At 39.8% G+C, this 23,225-nt stretch overlaps 5 protein-coding genes across 5 annotated transcripts; 2 read left to right on the plus strand and 3 right to left on the minus strand.

The window, feature by feature from the left end:
- Positions 1-1,203: 1,203 nt before the first annotated feature.
- On the plus strand, positions 1,204-1,997 carry LOC124633946 (UDP-N-acetylglucosamine transferase subunit ALG13 homolog). The gene has a single exon (XM_047169328.1). The coding sequence runs from the start codon at positions 1,274-1,276 to the stop codon at positions 1,787-1,789; it is 516 nt and encodes a 171-aa protein (XP_047025284.1). The 5' UTR covers positions 1,204-1,273; the 3' UTR covers positions 1,790-1,997.
- Positions 1,998-2,436: 439 nt separating this feature from the next.
- Positions 2,437-4,315, minus strand: LOC124633945 (transmembrane emp24 domain-containing protein eca). The gene is made up of 4 exons (XM_047169327.1): positions 4,115-4,315; positions 3,801-4,024; positions 3,118-3,261; positions 2,437-2,734 (listed from the first exon to the last, which is right to left on the minus strand). Exons 1-4 carry the CDS (start codon positions 4,248-4,250, stop codon positions 2,585-2,587), a joined length of 654 nt encoding a protein of 217 aa, XP_047025283.1. The 5' UTR covers positions 4,251-4,315; the 3' UTR covers positions 2,437-2,584.
- A 6,145-nt stretch (positions 4,316-10,460) lies between these two features.
- LOC124633925 lies at positions 10,461-11,789 on the minus strand. The gene has a single exon (XM_047169301.1). It carries the CDS (start codon positions 11,451-11,453, stop codon positions 10,626-10,628), a length of 828 nt encoding a protein of 275 aa, XP_047025257.1. The 5' UTR covers positions 11,454-11,789; the 3' UTR covers positions 10,461-10,625.
- Positions 11,790-13,554: 1,765 nt separating this feature from the next.
- On the plus strand, positions 13,555-20,344 carry LOC124634057 (DDRGK domain-containing protein 1-like). The gene is made up of 6 exons (XM_047169466.1): positions 13,555-13,812; positions 13,916-14,008; positions 14,099-14,214; positions 14,339-14,470; positions 19,630-19,806; positions 19,940-20,344. Exons 1-6 carry the CDS (start codon positions 13,716-13,718, stop codon positions 20,198-20,200), a joined length of 876 nt encoding a protein of 291 aa, XP_047025422.1. The 5' UTR covers positions 13,555-13,715; the 3' UTR covers positions 20,201-20,344.
- On the minus strand, positions 20,293-23,176 carry LOC124634055 (nuclear pore complex protein Nup107). Its single transcript, XM_047169462.1, has one exon. It carries the CDS (start codon positions 22,869-22,871, stop codon positions 20,343-20,345), a length of 2,529 nt encoding a protein of 842 aa, XP_047025418.1. The 5' UTR covers positions 22,872-23,176; the 3' UTR covers positions 20,293-20,342.
- Between the last annotated feature and the right edge of the window lie 49 nt (positions 23,177-23,225).

Genomic DNA, 23,225 nt, shown 5'->3' on the forward strand with positions numbered 1-23,225 from the left:
ATGTACCTACAAAAACACAAATAGTGTCGGTAGAAGGCATTCGATGTAGGTAGAAAAGGCGTCCTTAAAAACAAAAAGAATCACCCTAGACATGCCAAGAATCCGTTCCCAAAAGGTCAGGAGTTGCGTTAAAAATTCATTATAATTACGTGCGCGCTACGTGATACCTTGTGTAGCTATCGTGATTCGATTTCATATTAGGTCGTCCTAAGACTAAGCACCCGTAAAGTCGACCTAGATGCCAGTACGTACTCATTTCACCCAATGAATAAACTTAAGATCAAACCATCATCGTCGAACATATTGTTTAACTTGTTGAAAGTCTCGAAAGTCTCTTGTATTTCTGTATTTCTGCCCACCTCTGAGGTAGATGGACTAAAAGCTAACATTTGTTTGAGAAGTGAAAGACTTGATATAACAAAGGGATGACTAACCATATCGAATACGTATGAAGCTACTGTCACTTCATTTATAATACCGTATTTCATATTCAAGGCAATATAATGAGTTCAATCAAAACTTTTTACCCACATTGTGACGACGACGATGATATATATCATTGTAGGTACATGTAAGTTTAATTGTACCTTCACTACAACATTTTCAAAACCACAATCAATTTATGAAACCATGAAACCAACTCGATTGGTTTATTTTAGGAGAGGAAGTTTCAGCTGATGTTAATTGATACCTTTTCGTTGATATACCTACCTACCTATATCGTTTAGGTAAGTACCTACTTGATAAATTAGCACAAGGACGGGTCAAGTTAAACCTAATCGTGTATTGAAATGCCAAGGATTGTAAGTGAATGAATAATTAAATGCTAAGATATATTTATTTATTATATATTTTCAGTAGTTTCAAATTATGATATGATACAATGAGTACTTATAAGCCTAATCAATTTTATGAACAATCATTCCTCTAAAAACAAAGATTTTTTTTTAAACGGAAAAAACTACTGAATCGATATATCGGTATGAAAAGTATCTAAGTACACAATTCAAGAGCGTAAATAAGAATATAGGCTACTTTTATCCGGGTTCGAGAAGTGGTTTCCTTAACACGCAATTAGGATCGCAAGCTACAGCTAGTTAAACATATTTTACTTATCACAACCTGTTACAAGTTTTTCGATTAAAAACTACCATTGCGAAAGAATTTTTCTGGCAGTGACAGCACTAAAACATGACGTGCCATGCATGTGACGTATACTGTCAAAATAAACGAAACACCTGTTTACGAAAAAATATAGTTTTATTTTTGCGAAATGTCGGCACAATATAAAAAAATCTTTATAACAGTTGGTACAACAAGATTTGATTTACTTTGTGACTACATCGTGACCGAACCTGTATTGACAGCGTTGAAAAATATCGGCTGTAAGGAGATTACATTTCAGATTGGCAATAGTAACGCTGAACCCGGTGAATTTGAGAAGAATGGTATTAAAATAACCATGTACAGGCTTAAGGACTCTATTCTAGATGACATAAAGAACGCAGACTTAGTTATAAGCCACGCTGGTGCTGGCAGTTGTCTAGAAAGTTTGGAAGCAAACAAACCTCTTTTAGTAGTTGTTAACGAAGATCTTATGGATAATCACCAATTGGAACTAGCTGAACAACTTCAAATTGACTCTCATTTGTATTACTGCACCTGTGATACTATAATAAGTACATTAAACATGGTAGATTTCACATTGTTAAATCCTTTCCCAAAAGCTGACCCATCACTGTTTGTAAATTATTTAGATAGTGTATTTAAAGTTGAAAAAATTGATTAGTTGGTTATCATTTGTAACAACTTTATCGGTCACATTCATTAAACCTATGTATTCAGAAATAGCAAAACAATACAAGTACCAATTAAATTGAAGTTATCAGTTAATAATATTCGCTAATAACTTCCTTATAGTACAAAGTAACTATGTTCAGCAATTATAAAACAAATATGGTGGACTGCAATTCTAAACATTTGTTTATATATAACTTACACTATAGTTCGGCCATTCAGAGAATGCGTTCCTGACACGTCGCGATTGAACTGACGACGTAACTTTGCAATGGCGTTGCAGTTACGATAAAAATATTTTTGCTGGTTGTTTACCGTTTTAACAATTGAGGAGCATTAAAACAACATTATTATATCAATAATCAATGAATGTTATTACGTCGTCAGTTCAATCGCGACGTGTCAGGAACGCATTCTCTGAATGGCCGAACTATAGTGGATTGAACTAGCAACCTCTAAAACATTCCTACTATCTTGTATATTGTTTCACCGTTTTGTATTTTCTTACTATTGTGATTTTTAGCAACTGTAAGTACGTTATACCATAGAATGATGATAAATTGTTATTTCCACTATATCATGGTGCTATTTTTTACGTACTTTCTAGGTGATAAGTGTAAATAATTTAAAAATAAACTATTTTCACATTTAAATTTATTTATTTGAAAATTACAGATCATTTACAGAGCTCACAAAACATAAGTCATAAATAATTCAGGTTTTAGGATATTACGAAAATAATAGGACTCAACTAATCTTAGAAAAGTTTATTATAATTAAAAGTAATTTAGACTAATTTCTTGGCTTCAAAGAAGCTCTTGAGATGTCTCATCTGCCAGTAGCCGATGCCGACCAGCACTCCAGTTTGCAGCAAACTCCACCACAGCACTCGCTGGTTTGTGCTCTCTGAAGTCTGTCTGAAACGCTCCTCACGGTGCTGCAATATGAGAGAATTATTTTAGAAAGAATTTTAATACTATTGAGATAAAAGAGAGAAGTTTACCAGATTTTCTTGCTTAATAATTACATTACAATATGTAATAGAAAAAAAAGCAAGACAGCCTCAAGATTCAAGCACTTGTAAAAACTTGGTAATGTCAATCAAATAGGTCTAAAGAGTATTCTTCTGTGCTTTGGACCTGAACTATTCCTGTAACAGCCTATATGAACTTTAAAAAAAAATATTAACTTCCAGTATACCCCAAAGAAGGCATATCTGTATAAGAAAGGACCTATACCTGTAGTAATTAGTTTTTATTTTATCTAGGCCTGAAAAAAGGTGAGTAAACGCCAAAATGCCTTATAATTCTGAACACCCACCCTTTGATAACTCTGTTCCTTAGTGATCTGGTGGACCTGGTCGAGCAGTTGTCTGATCCTCAGTTGGAGCTCAGTCAGCTTGTCCTTGTGGGCTACGTTGGCATAGTCCACTGCATGCTCACCAACTTGAATGTCCAGATGCACCTGTAACAAAACAAAATTGTAAAGAGGCTGAAAATATGCACTCAGATTATACTGGCCAGATTTCTGGTGTATTTTTTTTTTTAATATATTTTCTATGACATGCATGTTCAATGTATAAAATAATGTTCTTCTTAGGTTATTTAAACACTCATAACAAGCCAAGTAATACACAACTGTAACATTTAATAAAGTTACATTTATCAGTAACAGTGAGCTCATTGCTCTTATAAATTAACACTTGTATTGTGTTAATTTTATGAGCTACTAGCTGTTTCACGTGGCGTCACCCGCATGCCAACAGATTTACTTCATGTATTCTACTCATGAAACCACTAGTAATAAAATGAATAGAACTGTTATGAAATATTTAGCTTACCAACTTCGTTATGTTTATACAAGTGTACCTTTGAATTACAATAACTATGAAAACAATTGATATAATAGAAACAACAGATTCTATAGCTGCCTTATATCTTATAAGAAGCAGTGTTGCCACAATTAATTAATTTTCTCTAATTCCCTTTCACTGCAATACTTACTCTAAGTTGTGATCCACTGAACCAAGATGTGCTGTTGGAGTACATGCAGATGACGTGCTCTCCCGGGGTGGCCGAAGTGAACGAGATCATGCCTTCCGACGAGTACACACGAGACATCAACACTTTGTCGTTGGGATCGCGCACCTCCACATGCATCCCTATGCCAGGAGTCGAAGGCATAAAGCCGCCTGATCTTGGGTCATATAGTTCCACTTTGTAATTCACTGAAATATACATAAACAAGTGTTATAAGACATTCTCTGTGCAGATAAAATCAAAATTTTAAATAGGGATAAGGCATAAGAAAGTGTTACCTATAACAGTTGTGTCGTCCGGTATTTCTTCTATGAAACATTTTCTTTCACCTTCTGCTATGTGGAAATACAAAGCTGACGCCGCATCCAATAGGATAAATAGCGCAAATAACGACGAAAATCTAAATAATTCCATTTTTCCAACTCAGAATAATCGGCAAAAAACTAATGACATGACACACGTCACCGAAATCATGAAACGTCAAATCATTGCGGTTCAGATTCAGCGCACGTAAATATTGACATCTTAAGCATAGATTAGATGAGAGGCACTTGGAGAGGCCTATGTCCAGCAGTGGACTGCGATAGGCTGATGATGATGATGATGATGATGAAGCATAGATTTGCGTGGTTGTTGGTCTAGCTGTGTAAGTGCGGCTGCTGATCACGAGTTCTCGGGTTCGAGTCGTGCCGAAATCGCTTTGTGGGTTTCAGAAGACTTTCATGGTGCGTTCACACGCGCACGTTCAACTCAACATTCAACGGGCACAGTCACGTTCACGAGCGTGTAAACGGTTTTCACGGGCCCGAGCCCGTGAACGCGCCCGTGCCCGTGAATGCCGCGAATCGGGTGAGTGTCGGTTTTTTGGCAAAGTTCAAAGGATGAATGTGCGGGCACCCGGCGACTGTTTACACGCGCACGGGCAGTCAGTCTCTCCTGCGCTTTCGCGACGATTCAACGTTCTAAGAAAGTCGCTACGGTCGGAGATTACAACATGCCGGAATGGTCAACGTCGTTCATAATTTTTTTTCTTTTTCCAATAAAAATAAGTTAAGCCAAAGGCTATGACAGCAACAACACCGAGATCCTCGCTGCTCGCCATTCTTGCACTGACTGACACGACGGCGCGCGTGTGAACAGCTTGAATGTCCGCTCGGCCCGAGACGGGCTGCACGCCGCGCAGCCCGCCAGGCAGCCCGCCGGGCTGCGCGGCGCGCGTGCGAATGTAGCATTACAAAGCAGCCCGCGGCTTGGAAGTTGGTGATTGATACAGCCGTGCAACGGAGAGCACGTAAATGTCGGTCCAGTAGCGGCTTTAGGGTAGGGCGCGGTTGGGCGACGGCCCAGGGCGCCGGACATAAGGGGCGCCGCAGGCGCCCCCAACCAATCCTTGATCAGAATTTTACTCCTATTTTTGTTTTAAATTTCATCAAAGATCGCAGCTTACAAGAACTGTATCCAAATGTATGGATAGCATCAGGGCCGCCTTAACCTATGGTACAGGGTGTGCGAATAACCCGGGCGCCGCGGGCTCAGGGGCGCCGCGGGCTCAGGGGCGCCGCGGTACGCTCCTTGACCAAGAAATTTCAATTAAATTAATGTATTGTCATACAATGCCGGGCGCGTTAGATGCACTACTTTCATGTCCCAAAACTCAAAAATTTTCGCCCTCGCTTCGCTCGCGGTTTCTTTACTCCACACTTACATCTTTTTCACATATAGCTACTTTTAATTTAATGTCCCAATAGTCAAAAAAATTCACGCTCCCTTCGCTCGCGACTTCTTCACTTCACAGTCGCCTTTTATTATATATGTTAAGGACTTTTAGTGATCTCAAAAAAGCTTTTTCGGGCTTGCTTCACTTTATAGTTGTTTTTATTTTTCAACATTTTTTTGTCTACCCTAGCAAAAAGGTAACGTCGTTTTTAAGTCCTTTTATTAATAAGAAAGTAACTTCTAGTTTCTGTTTATGGTACTACTTTAAGTCCCAAAATTTTAATTCATAGGCGCCAACACCAACAAAGAGTTATCTACGTTTGGGCTACATTTTAAGTCATTTTCGTTTTGAGTTCTAAAATATAACAAAAAATTTCGCGCTCGCTTCGCTCGCGCAATCAGAACCTGTGTTCCCGTGTTTTTGCACCAACCAGCAATAACTTATGTACGGTTGGGCTACATTTTAGGTAATTTTTGCTTTGACTTGTTCACTATAAAAAAAAAATAAATCGCGCTCGCTTCGCTCGCGCAATCGGTAACTACGTATGTCTCTGTTTTTCGTATGGGTTTGAATTGCAGTTGGGGGCGCCGTAGAAATCTCGCCCAGGGCGCTAGTAGAGTTAAAGCCGGCACTGTGTCGGTCCTGCGCCTGATCTCTCTCTGGGGCCCGATTCTCCTAAGTTAATAATGTCAAAATCGAATAGAAATCGAATCGCAATATGATCGCAGTAGCAGTTTTAACCATATCGGGCTTTCTGCTACTAATAAAAGACCAATCGTATTCGATTGCCATTTGATTGGTTTGCGTTTGATTGGTTTGCGTTTGATTGGTTTGCGTTAGCAGAATGCCCGATATGGTTAAAACTGCTATTGCGATCATATTGCGATTCGATTTCTATTAGATTTTGACATTATTAACTTAAGAGAATCGGGCCCCTGGACTCTCGTTCGGTTTATGGCTTTCTTTTGTAATCGTCAAATGTACCTAACTAACTTCCTCCTCAGAAGAACAAATCAAAACTCGAGGGCAGCGGTACATACTAACTCTATTCGCTTTTTTATTTATGCCACATCAAACACTGTCCCTTGTTTTCGTGTCTCGATGGTTCATTCAATATCATCAGAATATTCTGAGTTCTATCTGCGCTCTATCGAGACTTGTGCATATCTCGAATCGTATCTCACTAGGAAATAATTAATCCACTTCAAACTCCTTATATGACGAATTTGCGAGTTGGCAATGATGATGCAAACGAAGGTTGTGAGTAGGCTACACCAAATTATCCGCTGGGTTATATCATCTGAAGCCTCTCTGAAAAGATCGATACGACACTGCAAGAAAAAAAAACGTTTAATATTATTTGTATAATCCTAAAAAGAGCTAAGCATTTTTAAAGGCTGAAAGCCTCTTAAAAAAAACTGTGAAGAAATAATTATGGTGTACTCAGCTGGACGTAGTTATAGCCATATAGTAAATGCTTGAAGCTTAAAAAAATAACATTTAGACTCCCAAAACATACCCTCTGATAACTTGGTTCCTTTTTAATTTGTTCTACTTGGTTAAGCAGATGTCCGATCCTTAGTTGAAGCTGCGGCTCTTCGTTAGCATAGTTTATTGCATGCTCACCTACTTGTATGAGCATGTAGCAGCAATGCAGGTAAAGTTGATAAATAAAACAGCAATGATGGTGTAAAGTAGAAGAGTATAGTATATCGTATATTTTGTAAATACAGAACGAGCTTAAGTCTAAAATTACAGGGGCCGAAGTAGTGTTAACGCTCAAGCGAGAGCGTCGCGCGATTGTCCAATAAGAACGCTCTGATAAGACTCTGTGAGTACCTAAAAGAAACGAGACAGATGCGCGCGCGAGCGAGATAGCACGAACGTAAATATAACGCGTTCGGCGCGAGCGGTCTTCAATCCCATGTTGTGGGTGGTGTAGCGAAGCGTACCTCACAGTACCCCCCCCTTAGCGAAGCGTACGTTTGGCTTGCATACTCTGCCGGTCCTGGTGACGTAGGGTTGCTGTGAAGGTACAGGATCCACGATGCTCGGTGTACTCGTAGGACACGTAGTGTTTGGCGAATCATTTTCGTTGCAGATGTATGCCGGTTTCAGTCTATCCAGCGATACAACTGTCTCTCGATTCGGTAGCTGTATCTTGAAGAATTTTTCGTGTCTCTGTAGCACAGGATACGGTCCATCGTAGGGTGGTGTTAGCGGCGCTCGAACGGTATCGTTCCTCACAAAGACGTGTGTGCACGTACCGAGGTCCTTATGTATGAAGGGACTGGCTGATGTTCTCGCGGTAGTGCACGAAGGTGAGAGTGACGTCATCGTTTGTGTGAGGCAGCGTACGTAATCTTCGTCCGACATGTTAATTGTAGTAGTCGGCGCGAAGAAATCCGATGGCACACGTAGCGTAGAACCGTAGGTCATTAGCGCGGGATTTAGGTTGTTGTCTTCACGCAGCGCTGTTCGGAGGCCAAGTAGTACGGTGGGAAGTTCGTCACTCCAGTTGGTAGTTGCGCCTCTAGCCATTAACGCAGCTTTTAGCGTACGATGCCAGCGCTCTATTTGACCGTTTGACTGCGGATGGTATGCAGTTGTACGTATGCGTGTAATGCCGAGTTTCTTCATTAGCGCGCTGAACAACGACGATTCAAACTGCCTGCCTTGATCGGTTGATATACGTAGTGGGCAGCCGAATCTCGCAATCCAGTTTTCATACAGCGCTTTTGCGACGATCTCAGCTGTTATTTCGCGCACTGGTACAGCTTCTGGCCACTTTGTAAATCTGTCCATGATCGTAACACAATATCGATAATCGTAAGATAGTCGAAGTGGGCCGACTATATCGATATGTATGTGTTCGAAGCGTTGAGATGGCGGGAAACTTCCTAGCGGCGTGACGACGTGACGATGTACTTTTGCTCGCTGACAGCCGACGCAGTTTCTTGTCCACGTTGTTACGTCTTTGTTCATGGATGACCAGAAGAACTTCGATGTCACTTGCTTCCTAGTCGCCTTGATACCAGAGTGGCAGAGATCATGTTGCGCTTTGAATGCAGCAAAACGATGTGCCGGTGGTAAGTATGGGCGAAGCGTGGACGTTGACATCTCGCACGTGATTGGTCGTTGCGTGCCAGGCAAAGTAACTGAGATGAATTTTAAATTCGGCTGCAGCTTCAATTGTTTCAGCTCATCGTCTTGATCTTGATCACGTGATAACTTGTCGTAGTCGATGTTTGACGGGCATTGTATTTCGTCAATACGAGATAAGGCGTCAGCGACTGAGTTTTCTTCTCCCTTTACGTACACGATGTTCTTGACGAATTGACTGATAAAGTGGAGTTGTCGCTCACGTCGCTGAGTGTCGCTGCTACTTTGCGGCCTTGAGAGCGCATAGGACAGCGGTTTGTGATCAGTGTAGACGGTGACGTCACAGCCTTCGATGAGTCTTCGAAAATGTTTCACAGCCGCGTAGATCGCTAGTAGTTCGCGATCATACGTGCTGTATCGTGATTGCGTAGCACTCAATGTTTTGGAAAAGAATGCTAGCGGTTTCCAGGCTGCGTTGTCACGTTGTTGTAGCACCGCTCCAATGCCGTGGTCAGAAGCGTCCGTCATGATGCAGAGTGGGGTCCCGGCGATAGGGTGCGATAGTGTTGCACATTCCAGTATGCTTTGGCGGCATTTTTGAAATGCTTGTTCGGCGGCCGGCGTCCACGTGATAGGCGTTTTGTCATTCTTTTTCCCATTGTGCAGATATTTGTTGAGTTCACTTTGCATGTCGGCTTGATTTGGTAAACAATCTCTGTAGAAGTTCAGCATGCCCAGGAAACGACGAAGCTCGATGATAGTTTTCGGTTGAGGATAACTGGATATGACTTTTATCCGTTCTTCGGTTGGTTTTATGCCGTCCGCTGTTACTTCATAGCCGAGAAAATTGATTTTCGCCTGTGCAAATTCACATTTGTTTACGTTGAGTGATACGCCGTATTTGTTCAAGCGGTCAAGAACTCGATGCAGTAATTCCTTGTGTTCTTGTTCGTTATCTGAGTACAACAAGATATCGTCGATGTATGAAAAACATCCCTCGATGCCGCGCAGAACCTCGTGCATGAATCGTTGGAAAGTTTGACTAGCGTTACGTAGGCCAAACGGCATGCAGGTGAATTCAAACAACCCGAAGGGTGTGATGATTGCCGTTTTCTGAGCGTCTTCTTTGTTTATTGGTATTTTGTAGTAGGCCATTTTCATGTCGAGTTTTGAAAAGATCTTCTTATTGTGTAGTTGATAGGTGAAGTCTTGTATGCGCGGAATCGGGTATTTATCTGGTAGCGTGACTGAATTTAGACGTCTGTAGTCGCCGCACACTCGTAGACTGCCATCTTTCTTCTTTACCACATGGAGTGGGCTGGCCCACGGGCTCTTGGAAGGTTGACATATGCCCATTTCCATCATGCGTTCGAATTCGTCCTTAGCCGCTTTGTATTTGTCGGGCGGCAGGGGGCGAGCACGGGCGAAGACAGGTTGTCCCGTAGTCTCGATGTGATGCACGACGTTGTGTTTAGCGGGCGTTTTCAAGGACATAGGTCGCAGTAGATCTGGATATTGCTTGAGTATGTCTTGATATGTCTGCTTGTTGCTAAGTACGTAAACGGCTTGTTGCATCGACGAGATTTCTACGGCGTTTATCGATAGTTGTGTCACCTTGTCGATTAGCTTCTTTTGATGCAAGTCGACGAGGAGTTTGAAGTGGCGAAGGAAGTCAGCTCCGAGTATCGATGTTTTGACATCTGCGACTACAAATGACCAGCGAAATCGTCTTCTGAGGCCTAGGTCGATTTGTAGATCTTTCTCGCCGTAGGTATTGATTGGTGAACTGTTCGCAGCGTATAGTTTGTATGATGTTGGCGAACATTTCTTCTTATGTATTGGGGTGGCGGCTAGGACGGAGATATCCGCACCGGTGTCAACGAGGAAACGGTGATTCGTGTTGCCATCGAAGACACATAGGCGGTTACTTGTCGTAGTTACACCGACGTCCGCCACGGTCGGTGCCTCTTCTAGTTTTCCGACTTCTTTTGATTTCGCCTAGCGCACGGTGACACGCAGCGTCTTGCCTGATCTCCAAATCGGTAGTGGTAGTAACATACTCGATTGGGATCGTGTTGATGCCTTGCAGTGGACTTTGATCTTGAGCGGGAACGCTGATAACGGCGATGGTTTGGTCTTCCACGGCTACGAAGTTCGGAGATCTCGAGTGTCAGATTCTCGAGTTGTTTTGAGAGAACTTGTATCTGCGCGGACATGATTTGCTGGTTTACTGCCGCAGAATCTGGTTGAGATGAAGAGACAGCTGCGATATTTGCCGACTCGGAATATTCCATCATCTTGTCTGCCATTGCCGCGAGCATATCGAGTGATGAATCTGTGTTCACAGACAGCACAACTCGCATTTGCGGCGGAAGGTGGTTCATCCACTCAATCTTGATGCCATCTTCGGTGATCATGTTGCCGCCGAGTTCGCGCATACGTCGTAGCAACTGAGACGGTTTTTGGTTGCCAAGTTCCAATCCGCTGATGAGGTTCTTAAAGTTTTTCACCTCGGACTGCTCGTACACGGAGAGAAGGCGTTGTTTGATGGCCTCGTACTTCTTAGTTTCTGGCGGCTTGATCACGATGTCTGTGACATGTTGAAGGTCGGTCGGTTGTAGTTGGCCCAGGACGTAACGATATTTGTTTTCGTCATTGGTCTTCTGCGGCTCGACGACGGCTTCGAATTGAATGAACCACATGCGAGGATATTCACGCCAGAAGGGAAGGAGACGCGACTGCACGGAGACGACAGCGAGTTCTGTAGGCTCGCTAACTTCTTGCTTGTGTTCCATCATTTTTCTCTCGGGGTCACCAAAATGTAGCAGCAATGCAAGTAAAGTTGATAAATAAAACAGCAATGATGGTGTAAAGTAGAAGAGTATAGTATATCGTATATTTTGTAAATACAGAACGAGCTTAAGTCTAAAATTACAGGGGCCGAAGTAGTGTTAACGCTCAAGCGAGAGCGTCGCGCGATTGTCCAATAAGAACGCTCTGATAAGACTCTGTGAGTACCTAAAAGAAACGAGACAGATGCGCGCGCGAGCGAGATAGCACGAACGTAAATATAACGCGTTCGGCGCGAGCGGTCTTCAATCCCATGTTGTGGGTGGTGTAGCGAAGCGTACCTCACAAGCATGTACACCTGTAAACACAATTTGTTACTAAAATATTAAGATCATCTTTATAACATACCATTTTAATTGCCCATGAATCATTACTTATGACATTAAAACAAATAGCGTATACAAATCCAGCGATTACAATCACTTTCTGAGGACACTATTAAGCCGTTAATGGCTGTAATATTGTGTGTTTAAAAAAATATATAAAAATAAACTTAGTTTTTTCAAAACACTCACTCTATGTACGAAACCACTAAACCCTGGGCCCCGATTCTCCTAATTTTACTTAAGCGTCATACGATTCACGTTCGACTCGATTCGACTGAGATCCGATCCCGACTCGATTACGATTGAAGCGTATGTGGCATTCCGCTATTTTTTCTTTGAAATAAACATTTTAATCCTTTTCTGTCATTCAATAATGAATCATTTTGTCTGCAAATGATTTACGATTGCAAAATGATTGTACAGCAAACTACCGTATGGACCAAAATCACCAAAATAGCAGACCAATCGCACACCAATCAAATGACAATCGAATACGATTGGTCTTTTATTAGTAGCAGAATGCCCGATATGGTTAAAACTGCTATTGCGATCATATTGCGATTCGATTTCTACTCGATTTTGACATTGTTAACTTAGGAGAATCGGGCCCCTGGTTTCATTTCGGAGGTCATACAGAAAGTGTGGTCTCCCGGAAAGAACGATGTAAATGATATCTTGGCTGGTGATTGGTAAATGCGAGATATCAAGAACTCACCGTTAGGGTTTTGAACCTCGATATGCATACCGTTGCCAAACACGGTTTCTATATAGCCTCCAGATTTCGGGTCGTAAATTATCACTTTCATATTCACTGAAAAACAAACCAGCATTTTAATCTTAATGCATGTGTTGCGCTAATATCTAGCTAAAGAATTAGGATTATTACCAAAAATAGCCTCATTAGTGCAACATTCCATATTATCATCATCATCGTCATATGACCAAAATTAAAAATTACTTAGAGATGTTTATTACCGCGATCGATAAGATCGATAAAATAAAGAATAAATAAATAAATAATTTCAGTCAAACATAAAAAAAAAATGAATTCAGACAGTCGACGCATTCACTTCAATAAATAATTGTAGTCCATAATTTAGTGAAGTAAATCCTTCGACCAATTATACATGCTGCAATAGCGAAATGGCCCGGACTCCATCAAAGCAGAGCCGAACTGAGGAGTTTTTAAGCAACCAATAAAATTCCTGCGTTCAAGCATATCACTGAATGAGAAGAGGGAACTTCTCGGCTACTCACTGGTTTGATGGGCCTCATACCCACCTACGTTAGCAAGGGTATCATGGTCTAGCTAGATGGTGCGCAATATTTATAAACATCAGATAAGTAGTATAAACATAACCTTAAAAATTACCTATATAATAGTACATATAATAGAACAATTAAAACTACCGGGAAATACCCATAGTAAAAAAAAGGAAATTAGTCAAGTTTTAGGTCATGGATGTTCATATCTTGAGCATGAAAACCATTTTTTTAAGCTATTCATATTTAAGTTTTTTTTTTTTAAACTATCCTTTTCAAATGGTTTTCATCCAAAATCCATTTTAATTTGTTCGGTTAGGCCTAAACCTCCGCAACGCATAGTCTACCCAATGGTCTACCCAGGATTGAGTTTTTTAATAATTGCACAGAATGACACTTGTATGGTGACGTCAAGTGACGTGACGTTTCTTTCATTCACAGTGTTCACAGCTCCGTGTTTTTCAGTTTTTCAGCTGTTCGGGTTCATACCGCTTTTCTCCAAAATTTTCCGATTGTATTTGATAACATAGATTATAACACTGAAACTAAAATCTAGCATAAATAGATTTCTAAATGAAAAGATAGTTAAGTGTAGAACATTGTTTTAGTTAGATTGCAGCTATGGATCCGTTTATTATTGCTGCTATAATTAGCGCTATTGTTATCGTTTTGCTCTCTGTTGCATTCGTACGAGTGGGATCGCAAGTCAAACCTCAAGGTAAACAAAAACATACTTATACCTATCCAATTCACCACATAACATTTTCATCCATCTGTTGAGTTTCTTGCAGTTGTAAACCTTCTTTGTATATTTGTTATAGCTGGAGCAAGACCTAGAGCAGTGGCCCAGAGAGATGGAGGGCCAGGGAGAGTGCAAGCAGTCCGCAATCAAAGAGCTCGGATGAGAGCAAATGGTACAGAACTCATTCAACACATAATCTAATTGTACCAAATTAAATTGACTTATGTATGCAAGAAATCTTATTTTAAATATATTCTTGCAGCTGCTCGACACCAAGCTGCTGCATTTGAAGAGGAACCAGATGTTGTCGAGGAGGCTGATGAAGAGAATGCACCAGAAACACAAAAAGTTGAATTCAATGATAACATGGGTGCTAAGGTATGAAATTCATGACTTTTTTTGTATTATTGCCATATTTTACTACTGTATAAAGCATGAATTGAATTTATTATTAAAAATGGAGGTATAAAACCATCTTAACACTATATTCAAATGTTCACAGAAAAGAGCAAAGCTAGAAGCTAAAATGGAAAAGAAGAAGGCTAGAGAAGCAGAGGAACAAATGAGAGAGATGAAGAAGAAAAAAGATGAGGAATTAGAACAAGAAAGGAAAAAGGTTGAAGAAAAACAAGAGGTAAGTAAAATGCTGTTTGGTTCTCTTTATGGAAATAAGTAATCTATTATTGAAAATGACTCTTAGTTTGTTTGTTGTTGAACACTGTTGACAAATGGGAAAAAAAAGTTTCTTTCGTTTACAGTGTCCATGAATGCTGGTTTTTATTTGTTTGGATTTTTAAAATATTTTAATGGATTATGTTAGATCTTTTAAAACACAATTAACTAGAAAATAAAAAAATGGCCTTATCATGTTCATAATAACCATTTTACATATTTTATGTATTATGGTATTTAAAGCCCAAAAGCGATGTGTGCGGTCGATGTTTGATCTTCAGTCAACTGATAGCTGTAAGTAGGGCTGCCATCCGTCCGGGTTTCCCCGGATTTGTCCTCGTTTTGACCCCGTCCGGGGGACGTCCGGGCGGGTTTTCAAAAAGCGTCCGGGGAAAACCTGGACACTTTTCATGTAAGAAAGCACCTAACTGTATTTCCGTATCTATCGGCATTATGTTACAAAACACTAACCTCATTCGGTGTAAGAGTACCCGTCCGGGGAAAAAATGCGATTTACGTCAAATGTCCGGGTTTTTTTTAATCTTTGTCCGGGTTTGGCGAAATTCGAGATGGCAGCCCTAGCTGTAAGCCATATTTTCTCAAGCATAAAATCCTGACGCTTCCGTCACTATATATTCTGGAGGTATCAATATTTGTACACAAAAATCCTCACTTATTTCAACGCATATGTGATGTAATAAAGCGCAACAGGCGCAATGACAACAGGCTGTGTCTACATAGTGCTAAAACAACCCTAATGACCAAAAGTTTGCTCTGCAGTGCCCCAAAAATATATAATAAATTACCACAAAAAATAAAAGAATACGACTTGACCACATTTAAACGAGCACTTAGAGCCCTCTTGGTCCAAAAATGTTACTACACCATTAATGATTTTTTAAATGACAATAACTTAGAAACACCTTGACATACGCACTGTTCTCCTAATATTCTTACGTTTTAAATTTTTACTACATACTGTATCCTTACTTGCCTAGTTATATTGTGATGTGAATATTTTTATTTTTCTATCATAACTTTGTATTGTTAATAATTTTGTTTGTTGAAAATGCATTTAATTTGATTTTGTTAAATATTAATACATGAAAATTAATGTATGTGATTAATATTACAATCTTCATACTGAAATTACATTCATACGCCTTCTGAGGCAGATTTTGGTAGTACTAATTTTAATAAAATTGAGAACATATTTAATACCCAAAATGTATATGAATAAATAAATTGATTTGATTTACACTTTAACCGTCAAATCCGTAGCGGACCCCAATCGGGGTCTGAACATCAATGTCACCGTAAGCTCGGTTTAGACCCCAATTGGGGTCTGTGAATCAGTCATACACTTTCCTAATTATTTACGCTCATATTTATTTTCTTTCCAATCAAACCACATTTGTGAGTACTAAATAAAATAACTAAATAAATTTAAATTATTATTACGCATTCAAACCTTTCATATTTAGCATCCCGTTAGAAATATACCTTTTTAAAATCCAATCTTAATTACCGGGAATTCTGATCGAACTCGCCATGTTTGTTTACATTAGTTGTTTTTTTAAATTTGAAGACGCATAGACAAGAGTGCGACGGTGATAGAAGTTTTGCATCGAATGATCCGATTCGTTAAAATAAAGAATCGATTTAATAATTTTATATTATTTGATATTATAATATTACTAAATTGTACTTTTGTATACTTACCATAATCTGAAAATAAATTAGGAAAAGTAAAATTACTTAATTTATTTTGAAAAAAATGCTAGAAAATCAGTGGTAGAAAATACGTTGTAGCCGGAATAAAAAAAATCTTCGGTTTTTAGGGTTTCTGAAGACGGCAAATGAAGACTTATTCTTCGGGTGTTTTATGTGCAGGATTCCTGTAGATCTGCCAAACTTAATGGCGATTCGTTACTTCCAACTTTTTAACTGAGCGGCAAAGCTATTTGACGAGAGCCGTAGTTAGGTGTAGTTATCGCAAAATTTTATGACGATTTTATTGTTTGAAGGGGCAAATAGTTCGCTGTTCATCGAAAGCTGGTCCAAGATGGAAAGATGGCCGCCGCCGACTTATTTTTAACCGACTTCCCAAAAAGCGGAGGTTCTCAATTCGACCGTTTTTTTTTTGTATGTTTGTTACGCGATTACTCAGCCATTTATTTATCGATTTTGATGATTCTTTTTTTGTTTGATAGCGTGTACTTCCGAGGTGGTCCCATTATCATTAGGTCAGGATCTGATGATGGAACCTTGAGAAATCGAGGGCGACTTTCGAAAGTTGCAGAAATACATAGGTTGAAATCTTATCACTCAGGTGTTTGCCTGGTAGCACTATTAATGCCTGTAGCACACCTCCGCTGCGAAACCCAAAGGGCGAAACCGCCATAGTTTCGCTGTGAGTTGTGAGTTGTTGGGCGGCGAAACAATAGCGAAATTCCCTGCTCTAACGTACAAAACTGACTATGACGTTGTCTCTTTCTAACATGATTTCGCTCATTTGCTTAGGCGCCGTCTACATCTCCGCCCTGGCGGACAACTGGCGGACAACGAGCGGAGATGTAGACGGCGCCTAAGCAAATGAGCGAAATCATGTTAGAAAGAGACAACGTCATAGTCAGTTTTGTACGTTAGAGCAGGGAATTTCGCTATTGTTTCGCCGCCCAACAACTCACAACTCACAGCGAAACTATGGCGGTTTCGCCCTTTGGGTTTCGCAGCGGAGGTGTGCTACAGGCATCAACAGTGAAGGCTTTGAGCTGACCTGATGATGGAGACCAGTGAAGGTCGAGGGAACTCGACAACTGAATATTTAAACTTTCTCGTGTTTGTGCTTATATTATTCGTATTTACGAGGCCTCTGCAACAGTGAAGGAGATGGAGACGAGAGAAGTACGGTTGTCGAGTTCCCTTGACCTTCTCTGGTCTCCATCATCAGGTCAGCTCCAAACCTTTACTGTCTCATAGTGTTATCAGATATACATCTGAGTGTCAAGTTATAACCTTATCTATGCTTACAATTTTCGAGAGCTGCCCTCGATTTCTCAAGGTTTCCATCATCAGATCCTGGACCTAATAACAAATATGGGGAATATACCCTTTCGACCAAAAACAAACATCCAAATTGAGAACCACCTCCTTTTTGGGATTCGGTTAAAAATATTTGGTGACTTTAAAATCAATCAATTATTATGTCTCTAACCGACCACGGGACTACAGAGTCCCGGATTTTTGGAAGGCGAACGTGGGGCCGAAGCCAACACGCTGAAGCCCTTTTGAGACAACTTTAATGAAATGGTGACACAAAACCGACGATTATCCCTGTATACACTATAGAAATGTACCCAAGGACAATGCCCGGTTCTGTGCTAAACTATTGCTAACTATGGATGAAAACTACTTGGGCTATTGTGATGGGATGCTAGTGGACTAGGAATGGGGAAACTACGGGAACTATGGCACCTGCCGATAACAATGTAATAAATACACGTAAAAATGGCAGGTGGAGACTCGGCAACTCACTTACTGGGCCCCCGGGAATCAGTCGCTAAATCGCAACAAGAGGGCAACAGGTACATGAGCGGCTGAAGGGTGAGGATACCTCGGCGGACTTTAAACGCAGATCACGCGCTCCCTGTGGGTCCAGCATCACCGGCCCACTCGCCACTTACCACGAGGCACCTACCCTCCGAGCGGGCTGCTAACCCTACTCTAGCGACTCCACTCTGACCGGCCGGTGAAGGCAAGCCAAGAGGCGGGAGACCTCTCCCCCGTCATGCTTCACTCCGGCAAGCCGGAGATGGGGGACAGTATACTCTCCCTGGAGCACTCGGATATATAGCCCCGCGGGGTCGCTACTCCCCGTCATCCGCCTCAGATGCCCTGCGGGGCAAATCAATCAATTATTATTATTGTTTCTCATCATCAAATAAGTACATACCTTTGGTAGTTACAAATTGCATTATATTTCAGAACACCCGCATACCCTCCGCCGAAACAAAAATGTTAGAATTGTTGAGAAATAATATAAGAATAAATTAAAATTCCGTAATAGGTAATAAAAATTCAATTAAAGTTAAAAATTATTACGAATGACGCAACACCAAAATAAATAATACATATAAAAATTTAATGCTAAAAACTTAAATATCTTTTTTCTTAACAACAAAAACAAATTGAACCTATAATTTAAAATTAATAAATAAAATTGAAATAAGTTGCTATTAAAAAATAGGTATATATAAAATTGGTATTCGATTATTTATAATAGATTTCCGATTTAGGTATCGAATGCACACCGCTGATTGAAAAAAAAAAATACTCCATTCCAAACTCTACTTGTCTGTGACTTGACTGATCTTGTAAATTGTTCATTTTTATTGTGTATTTTATGTGCTGATTTTTTAGTTATTGAACATAAATAAGTGCACGAAATGTATTGCAACGGATTGAAAATGTTATAAATATGACGTTTGTGTTGTGTTTGAGAAAGTGATGCGATTACTTATTGGTAAGTTTTCACCAAATTTGAAATGCCTAACTTTTCGATAGACTTAAAAACACCGTAATTATTATCTTTTTCTGAATTAACTGACCCCATTTGACCTTTGCACGTTGTTGTCAAATAAGTGAGCTCTAAAGTTATAGTTAAAATACTTCTGATCAGGCATTACGGACTTAGAATTCATGTGTTGAAAGTTAGTACAAATTTTTGACTTCCATGTCGCGATTCAAAATATCCCGCCGAATCAACGGTAAAGTCATATGTCAAAATCTTGTCGAGCAGAGGGGTTAAAAATCCATGACATGTTTTATTTTTATTACTATATTTAAAAAAAAAACCAGCATTCATGGACACTGTGAACGAACGAAACTTTTTTTCCCGATCGTCAACAGTGTTGACGACAGGAAAAAAAAGGTGTTACCGAACAGGAATTACCCGAAATAATAAGTAGCGTTCGTCAACACTGTGAACGAACGAAACTTTTTTTTCCCGATCGTCCACAGTGTCGACGAAAGGGTGTTACCCAGCGGGAATAACCCAAGTATTCATCCTCAATTCAAATCTGAATTTATTCTAGTCTTCACATTATTAATATCTTTCAGGAAGAGGAACGTCAGCGAGAGGAAGCCGAACGCAAAGCTGAGGAGGAACGCAAGAGGCGTGAACAAGAGGAGTATGAAGCTATGAAAGCAGCTTTCACAGTTGAAGGGGAAGGTTTTGATGAGAATGATGAACAGGACAAAGAGAACATGCTTAAAGATTTCATCGACTACATAAAGGTAAGATTTAGACCAATACTTCAGTGTTTAAATGACATATCTGCAGCAGAATATCAAGCCTTCACAATTGTTCTTAATCTTACTGCACTACTGTGTTAATTACACAATAATTAATTTACATAATGTTTTTCAGGCACAAAAAGTTGTTCTGCTAGAGGACTTGGCTGCACATTTTAAATTGAAAACTCAAGCTGCCATTGATAGGATAACTGATTTGCAGTCATCTGGTGAACTTACTGGTGTCATAGATGACAGGGGAAAATTCATTTACATTTCACAGAAAGAGCTAGAAGATGTAGCCAAGTTCATTAGGCAAAGAGGAAGAGTGTCCATCACGGACCTGGCAGAATCTAGCAATGATTTGATCAACCTGAATCCTGTCACTGTACCCTAGTCAACTCTATTGATGCTAAGATGTAAATGTTGAATGTATGTCTATTTTTTTATGTTTTATTCATTTATTATTTAGGTGTACAAAGACAAATATTTATATTGTTAATACAAACATTTATTTAAAAATGAAAAAATTACATGCATTATTCTGTTATTTCATATCCAAACATATCTCTTCCTTTCTCTATAAGCAGTAATGATGATTCCTTAATTCTCTCCAAAACTTCCATTAGTTTGCTCTTAGTAAACACTTTGTAGAGACATCTATTCTCTCCAGCAATAAGATCACAGAGTTTGAGAGCTTCCTTGTGATTATCAATGTCTTCACTGCTCTGTAATATTTTCAAGATCAAAATAACAATTTCTGGAATACAGAGACGCCTCAGAGTCTCCAATTGCTTGGTTCTCTCTTGTTTTTCTTCTTCACTGAACTTTTGGGAGGTAGTGCTATCATTTTCGTCTTGAAGCCATCCTCCAGGGAATAACAATACATTGTACAACAAATTCTTGGAATGCTTAGCTTGGTGTTGCACAGCATTCAACCAGCGGGCTTTTTGTTGTTCCACTTGAGCACACCTCTGCTCATGATGCACTTTGTCAGAGAATGATGCATCAGGCATGAGTGGTTCTACGTCTTTAGGTTGGCCACTTATAAAGTGTCTGTACCAAGTAGCAAATCCTTCCAAGGCTTCTAAATAAGCCTTCAAACACAAATGTTCTCTCAATTCTGCAGAACTTGGAGATATTTTACTCAAGAAATCTGGGAACATCTTGTTTACATTTACGAGACAAGCTAAAGCTGCATCTGTATTTCCAATGAAGATAAATGTTCTAATCATAGCATTACTGAGCCACAGAGCTTCCTCCAACTGGTTTGATATAAGAGATAACCATTCAAGGGATGATATAACTTTCTGAATCAAAGTTTTATCCTTTTCAACAGCCGTGGTTTGAGTAAATGTTAAATCTAAATTTCCATAGCCTTGTTGAATGTCTGTAATAGCCTTTTTGATAGCAACTCTTGCTGATGCTGCAACATCAATGCCAGCATTGAGTCCTGCTTTGACAACTCCCTCTCTGTAATCACTCTTGTGAATGTGATCCATCAGTTCAGCATAGAGCACAATCTGTCTGGCAATTGGCACAGTTGAAGTGTAATAAGCAATAAGTTCTGGACATTCTACGGACCCATCAATTAATTTGCTAATAAGTTCTGTGACATATTTCTCCAAAATTTGATCACCAATATCATGTTGAGGGTCTTTACCCATCTGTCTTAGGACTAAAATGAGATGAGCAAGAAAACGAATGAATCTGTCATCACTGTTTTCAATCCACTGTAACGAATCTTGCATAATGGCTCTGACATGGCCAAGCATTAGATGACGCTGGCACGTCTGATACAATGATTCCTTTTTACCATCCATCAAGGCTTTAACAGCACTAAAAATCTGCTGTAAACTTAATTCTTCAGCCTTCAGCTCTGATTGTAAGAGTTCCAGAACATCAGATGGAGTGGTATTAGCATCAACTGTAGCATGATGTTCATGTAAAAACTTATCAACTCTCGTCTCAATCTGTGCTCTCAAATGAGCCCAAAGCAAATCTTCCCAATTGCCTTGGCAAGCAGGCAGGGTACTGGCCAGATGCCCACATAGAACCCCAACAGTAGCTCTATAATGAATATTCTCAGCTGTGTTGTTGGTTAGTCCTAATGCACACCATTTCCACAAATCTCTAGAAGGATTACCAGTTATTTCCAAAGCTGAAGTAGGTTCCTCCTTAGGCAAGTAGTGAAGTAATATCCAACCCTGCAACACAGCCCCTCGCCAGGCCTGCCCAGCGCTTATACAAAGGGAAACTGCATCTTTAAAATTACCACATCTTACTTCAGTAAATATTCTTTTACACAAATCATTATCATCTTTTTGATCATCAGAATGGATTTGTTTCCTCTGACGTCTTGGTGCATCCGGATCTATGCATGTCACCATAGATTTGCTCTTTTCTTTGTTAAACAAGCTTGATCCAAGTAACAACTCGTGTAAAGTATTTCCCCAGTGTATATTGTTACTTATTATTGGAGCAGAGGTCTTTGTGGCTTCTTCTTGATAAGCTGCAGTGGCCTCCAACCAGTCAACCAGCAGTTGTAACAGTCTTAATTCCGAGTCACTCCTAAACAAAGCATTTACCAAAGTCTGCTGTGACAGTGTAGTTTCAGTGATGAGACTGTCCAATGATTCCGGGTGTTCAGTAATAGAATCAGCATACAGACAATGTAGCAGTTTCCATGTGTTTGCCTCCTCAGCTAGCCAATAGTTCTGAGCATTGTATCTGTTCCATGGTTCTACTAATTCCAAAGAGTCGCAGCACACCTGCGCTAACCTCGCTAGAGTGTCTAATACATCGCTGGGGCGACTTGTTTGAATAATTTCAAAGAATGCTTCGCTCAATCCCTCACTGGTGACGCCAGGATTTATTACTATCGAGGATTCGTCCAAAACTTGCCTTAGACTAGTGTCGTTGAGGTTTTTGAATATAGAAGTTTCATTCAATATCGGCGATAGATTTAACGTATCTTCTCTCTGTAAAAACTGTCTGTTTCTTTTATTCTTCAAAGGTGTAAACTGCGAGGTATGTAACTGAAGACTTCTATCAAAACTTTTGGACATTCTGAATAGTATTTAACTTTGAAATAATACCAACAAATTCACATCAGTTGTGCGCGCCGAACATTTACCGAACAAATTTGACGTTTGGCCCAATTTCGCTGACAGTTTGTGTCGCGGGCGTCTATGTAAAATTCGAAAGCTAGAATGACTCATCGTGTGCTTTTGCTTTGAATCGTAAATTATCTTTGAATATTTGAGAAACATGTGCAATCTATTTTAAATAACATACAATAGCTTTATACTATTGTCCGTTTAATAATGAACTCTATAAATGTAGTAGAATAATTACAAATAATTATTCTATTTTCCTATTTGACGGTAGGGATTTGGAACGCGCGCCGACACTTGCGGAAG

This window comes from Helicoverpa zea, chromosome 10, assembly GCF_022581195.2.
Source record: "Helicoverpa zea isolate HzStark_Cry1AcR chromosome 10, ilHelZeax1.1, whole genome shotgun sequence".
NCBI lineage: Eukaryota > Metazoa > Arthropoda > Insecta > Lepidoptera > Noctuidae > Helicoverpa > Helicoverpa zea.